We start from the raw sequence: 6,807 nt of genomic DNA, 5'->3' as shown, positions 1-6,807 counted from the left end.
ACCGCCGATCAATCATCCCAACGTGATTATCGGCCGATAGTGATCGGTAGCCGATAAATCGGAGCACCCCTAGAATAAAATAAATAAATAAAATGACTTTCGTAGCACGTGCGACATATATGTCGCACTGTACAGCCCTGCTAAATAAAATAAATAAGCAAATAAAAAAAACTCTTCCTTAGCAAACACAATGGAACATTCTATAAAATAAAATAAAATAATCGTCCTTAGTAAACACAATGGAACATTCCATAAGATAAAGGAAAATAATAAAATAAATAAATAAACAAACTACTTCCTTAGTAAACACAAAATTAAATTAAATTAAATTAAATTAAATTAAAGAGCTTCTCCTTAGTACACAATGGACCATTCCATAACATTGTAGGAAAAAATAAAAGAAATGAACAAAAATGAATGAATTAATGACCCAACGAACAAAACACAAATACAAAAAAAACTAATAAATAAGTAGTTTATCTTTAAACTAACATTTGGTGGCAAACTAGCTAACACCTAAAGAGACTAAAACTGAATAAACAAAGCAATCTTTTTTAAGGGAAACATATTTACTTTGGTTCCTGGGGTGGACAAACAAACTTTTAAAAGTTAAAGCACCACCTTTCACTGTTCTTTTATTAAAAACAGACTCTTAAATTGACTTCTTTTGTAAAAAAGTGGCAAAAATGAATCATTCAGAAGAAACTGGTAATTTTTTCCTAATTTTCCTCCCAGTAGTCTGAGTTCGACCGGATACCAAAACACATTTAAAGTGATTGGAGAGTATGATTTCTGTAAGTATCAGCTGATGTGTTTTATGGCTGCACAGTAAATGTCACCACTGGCTACTACAGCCCACTGTCTGGAAGCAGAGTTACTCGAGCACACACCGCACCAGCTTCAGTGTAATTACCCATCTGCCAATCACAGAGCGGCATGCGGCTAGACACAGAGACTACAGAAGCTCTTTTCAGGAAGAGCAGAAGCTTCATAATAGCTCATGATAGAGCAGAGCAAATAAGGTGGCTTAACAGCATGTGTTGTCATGCCAAGATAACATCTTCAATTTGGTGTAATACCCTGGCTTGACTGCTGGCAAGCAGTCCATCACAAAGCTCTTCTGACCATTACACTCCATTACAGGACATTACAAAACATCAAAATGAAAATGGAGCACACAAATTGAGTTTCCTGAAAACTTGACCATTAGAGTCAAATGAAGAAAAAAGGGAAAAAAGCAGCAACTCAGAGTTTGTATTCCTAAATAAGAAGAGACATGATTGGCCGATGTGTTCGAAAGTCATCCTACCTTTCTGTCTCTTCAGCTGTGGGATGCTGCTGATGGTGGTCGCCTGAATGATCTCCACAACTATCTGATACCTGCAGAAAGACAAAATGACAGCAGAGTGACTTAATCAAGTACAGTATATGGACATACACAAGACATTACATTTTCTTAAGTAAATCTGAGTGCCGTTGTTGCTAGAGCATTGCTATATAATTGCTAAAGTGTTCTCAAAGCCATGTAATTTTAAATATTATTATTACTATTAGTTTTATTTGTATTATTAAATGGTAGGCAAATAAATAAATAAATAAATGTTTTCCAATACCTTCAAACTAACATTTGAAGAGACAACCTAAAGAGACTAAAACTGCCAATCAGTTGCCCATCACAGTCACTTTTTTTCTTAGGTGTTTATTTTTTGGTTGGTTGGTTCAATTCAAAAAGCCGTGAGCAATAACAATTAAACATTAACCGTAAGTGTGAGCGATAGTGATCTTTGACTAGAAAATTAAAACTGGCCAAACCGGAATTAGTTTTCATATGTTGACACCATAAAACGGTACCATAAACGTACAACACAATTATGTATTTTTTTTTTTTGGTGAAATGACATGCATTTATCCAGTGTTGTTATTGTTATCTAAAACTATTAAAATCTGTCCTTGGTTACTGAAATAAAGCAGAAATATATAAATATTAGATGAAAACTACAAAATTTTAAAAGGATGTCTTAGCAACTAATTGAAATAAACAAGTTGCTAATAATTTACAGTAAGTTTGTTTTAGTTAGAATGCATTAACTAACATGACCTAGCAATAGCCAGGTTTCCATCCAAAGTTGCGAATTTAACCTGTGTGCAAAATTAGATTGTTGCATAAAACATTTGGAAATAAGCAAGTTTCTAAATCTATGTAGAAATGTTAAAAAATACTTATAAACACTATAATATTGTATAAATAATACATTTATCAGGTCCTAGTCTAGTTATAAGCTGTTAAATGGTCATATGATGCGATTTAAATTTTTCCTTTCTCTTTGGAGTGTTACAAGCTCTTGGTGCATAAAGAAGATCTGTAAAGTTGCAAAGACTAAAGTCTCAAATCCAAAGAGATATTCTTTATAAAAGTTAAGAGTCAACCACGCCTACCTAAAACGGTTCGTTCTAACACGCCCCCACATATCTACATCACTATGTGGGAAGATTTGCATAACACCGCCCAAATGTTCACGCAAAGAAAAAAGGCGTAACTTTTATTCTCGCTGTAGTATTTTATCTCGTCGCTCCGGCCGGATAGGGCATCACAGTATGGTAAGGGGCGTAACATTTCCGTCACATGCTTGAGGTATCCGGCCTTTCACAACGCACTGGATAGCTGGTCAATCAGAGCACACCTCACTTTTCAGACCGATGAGCTTTGTAAAAATCGACGCGTTTCAGAAAGGCGGGGCATAGAGGAGGAACAATAATGTACAGTATGTGGAAAATAATGTGTTTTTTTTAACCTTAAACCGCATAAACACATTTCATTACACCAAATACACAAAAAAATACACAACATCATATGACCCCTTTAAGATCAAGTAAGATCGAGTCAATGTAGACTGATTAACTAAACAGTCTGTATAAAGCCTCACATTAATAAATCAGCTCAATTTAGTCAGTACCCATACCGTGTACTTTAAATAAAGAAATCTTGTACTAAAGTAAACTGATTAACTAAATATAAGGCTGCAACAATTCAGTTGGTTAAAAATTATCCTTCAGGCGTCGACCTAAAGGGAAGGGCATTTTCCTTTAAATTCAGACTGTCTGTAGTATAAAATTGCTTCCACTAACACGTCTCGGCTATTGAAGAATGAGAGCATTAAGATTTCAAGGCTACTAATGTTTCATTGAGAAATTCCTCTGAGGAACATTATTCACTCAAAATTAATGAAATGGATCCTTTCGATATTAAGAAATGCTGAATACTTATTACACACGTTCTGCTCTCATCACAGGCCCTGATGAGAGAGGACGAGATTGAGAGAGAGAGAGACTGAACTGAAATTGCTTCATGAAAGTCAAATACAAGTAATTTGAGAACATTGCCACAAGTAGCTGGTGCAAAATGAGAGTATTATAAGACGATATGGAGGCTGACCTTCAAAAATGACATGTCACAACATGAGACAGTTTGTGATATTTATGGAAATTTGGGTAAATGTCATGCTGCCGTCGTGCATCAAAGTCTGACGCAGGAGAGAAGAAATTGTTGAATAAAGTCATTATTTTGTTTTTTGTTTTTTTGCGCACAAAACGTATTCTCGTAGCTTCATAACATTACGATTGAACCACTGATGTCACATGGACTATTTTAACGATTTGTCCTTACTACCTTTCTGGACCTTGAACGTGGTAGTTGTGTTGCTGTCTATGCAGCGTCAGAAAGCTCTCGGATTTCATCAAAAATATCATAATTTGTGTTCTGAAGATGAACGGAGGTCTTACGGCTTTGGAACGACATGAGGGTGAGTAATTAATGACATAATTTTAATTTTTTGGTGAACTATCCCTTGAAATGTTTCATCAATCCCAGTAAAAGCATAACAATCATAGAATACAGATATAAAACATCAAATACAAATCTGAAGCAGATCATTTTCTGTTCATTTAGATGTGCTAGGGCTAAAAAGCCTTGCCGGAACGTGAAAAGAGAACTAAAGACTGTCCAGGTGTTCAAAATTACTTTCTATCACAATTTCAACTCTCTAACACTTAAACAGGAACTTTCCAGGAGGATTTGAAAGCAGCATCACATTTACCCATCCTATTGTCCATCCATGGCTTTTAGACTAATTTCAATTTGCATAAAGCTTCTTTTAGAGCTCTAATCTTTCTCTGCTTCCTCAAAACGAAATCAAACACAACTCGAGCTGTTTTTACAGTCTCTGGCGAGGTCAGAAACCTGTGTGTTTAACTGTGTCACCTAGCAACAATCTCATTACCTGACCTTAAATGAGACGGTCAAATTATAGATGCTGAATATCCTCGACACAACAAACTTCCTTTTTCTTTCAGCTTTCAAACAAAGAATGTTTAACCCTTTGTGCACGTGAAATAAAAGCCCATTTACAAAAACACCCTCTTTGGCTGATGAGATGTTCAATTTTTAGACTTAAAGTGTCAATGCGACTGAAGAAAAAGCACAAGAGGCTTATAGTTGTCATGGAAACAAAGGTCTCAGGTAAATTGTAGAGTTGACAGACTCCCAGCTCCTGGCTGTTATTAAAGGTGACAGTACAGATAACATTTGTTTTAATAATAATACCACATCATAGAGTCATTCAGAAACATTTCCACAAGCGGGGTTAAGATATTTAGGGTCATTCTTCAGGTTTACATTAACATATGTAAATAATGACTTGATACTAACAGTGTGCTATTATATTCTATACTATTTTAATATTTTTCTAAACAAATAAAAAATCCAGTGGCTTTATTTAATCATGTTTAAAAAAAGAATGCACTATTTCCTAAATTACATATAGGATTTACACAAATACAGTAAAAAATAGTAATATTGTCAAATATTTTTACAATTTAAAATAACTGTTTGAATATATATTAAAATAGTATTTATTCCAGTGATGCAAAGCTGAATTTTCAGCCTTAACCAGTCGTCAGTCTCACATGACCCTTTAAAAAATTAATTACATTTTAAAATATATTTGAACAGAAAACAGTTATTTAAATTGTAATTATATTTAACAATATTACTTGTTATGAGCTTGTATAATATTACTGTGCTTTTGATCAAATAAACGGTAAGCATAAAATACGTATTTTGAAAACAAAAAACCGATGTCTGTCTGTATATTTTTCTAAATATAATCAGATACAGACAGAGAGACAGACAGACAGACAGACAGAGAGAGAGAGAGAGAGAGAGAGAGACAGACAGAGAAACAGAGAGACAGACAGACAGACAGACAGACAGACAGACAGATAGATAGATAGATAGATAGATAGATAGATAGATAGATAACACTATAACAGTAGGCATTTGTGCAAACCTTTCTTCTTAATTCAATGATATGTTATCTCCTCCTAGCACAATCCTTACATCTGCAGCTCCGGAAAGCAGTAACTACAAACTGAGAGTATAACTTTCTTTTTGGAAATTAATGTTACACTTTTTCCCATATTGGAATTGAACAATCGGCAGATGGATGTTTCCTCCAAACCTTATTTCCGACGGAGGTTTCAAAGAACTTTCTTACCATTGCAAATTGCAGGCTTCGCTACAGCTTTTGAAAAGCAGTTGTCTTTGCAATGACTACTAAAAAGCTCTACAACCAAACCATCTTTATGACGCCCGTCAAGAAAACACACTATAATAACAATGCTTTTATTTCAGAACGCCAGAGTCTGTCTGTTCCTGCCTGTCGCCTTCCGATCCATCTCCATCCTTTACGCCTGCGGATCAATACGGCTGAAAAGTTTCTCCAAGCCTTTAAATGTCACCGTCTCACGACTCACAGATAATTCATCCAGAGCTGAACTCGGCGGAACAAACCTCAAATGACAAATGTCCCCTCCGATACGACCTGATACCGCAAGCTGAAAAGCAACAACAAATGACAGTGCCGACTTCCAGTTCACCTATTTAAAGAGTGATTTGTCTGAACGAAAGAAACAGAAATTGCTTTCTAACAGAACTATTTTTGTACTGAAATAAATCGGTTTGGATGTGGTGAAATGGCCGAAATCCAGACAGATTTAGTGAGTCATCTGCTCTGACTCTGACATAAATAAACACAATGACATTAATCAATAACCTAATAAATCACTGTCAAAAAAGCTGACCACAAAGCCAGAGCAATATTACAGGCATGTTCACATACTGTTGGTATGAACAGCTTACAATCTACTTTTAAAAAAATAGCATGATTTCCACAATGCAGAAAACGTGGACAGAATTGCGAAATCCTGTCATAAAAATTGAATTTACTGTGTACTTTTTCATTCATGTTTTAATTTAAACTGTAAACCTCTGTTGTCCGGCACTTTCTTTGACGAAAAATGAAAGGAATCGTTCATATTTAATTTTATCGCTTTTTAAAAGGTTTATTGTTAAAGTTAGATGTGTTGTAGTTAACTAAAACTAAAACCAAATAAAAAAAAACTTTTGTTACCTGAAATACAATAAACATTCAAATATTCCTCAGCTACTAGCCAAGGCACTTTAATTTAGTTGTTTTATGTTAATTAAAATGTAAAAATGAATAAAACTATATAGACATAAAAAAGCTTCAACTAAAATTAAAGTGAAAACACAAAATAAAAAAATTATTACTGACTCAAATATTAATAAAAACTATAATAGCACCTCAATACTAAAATAACAAATATGCATTCATCTAATTTTCATCAAAAAATATACACACACACTAATATATATATACAGTATATATATATATACATATACATACATATATATATATATATATATATATACATATACATACATATATA

The 6,807-nt window shown here is 34.0% G+C and overlaps 1 protein-coding gene across 1 annotated transcript in view; it reads right to left on the bottom strand.

The window, feature by feature from the left end:
- LOC107731702 (sorting nexin-25-like) overlaps positions 1–6,807 on the bottom strand; it is a gene marked incomplete at its 5' end in the record, with an annotated part of 46,583 nt that overhangs the window by 28,544 nt on the left and 11,232 nt on the right. Inside the window, one exon of the mRNA XM_016542848.1 lies at positions 1,310–1,380. Coding sequence (XP_016398334.1) covers positions 1,310–1,380 — 71 coding nt within the window. The remainder of the gene's footprint in view (positions 1–1,309; positions 1,381–6,807) is intronic.

This window comes from Sinocyclocheilus rhinocerous, unplaced genomic scaffold, assembly GCF_001515625.1.
Source record: "Sinocyclocheilus rhinocerous isolate Xijiao unplaced genomic scaffold, SAMN03320098_v1.1 scaffold5813, whole genome shotgun sequence".
NCBI classification, from domain to species: Eukaryota; Metazoa; Chordata; class Actinopteri; order Cypriniformes; family Cyprinidae; genus Sinocyclocheilus; species Sinocyclocheilus rhinocerous.
The sequence above is the reverse complement of the archived record's forward strand: the minus strand, read 5'-3'. Positions and strand labels throughout refer to the sequence as shown.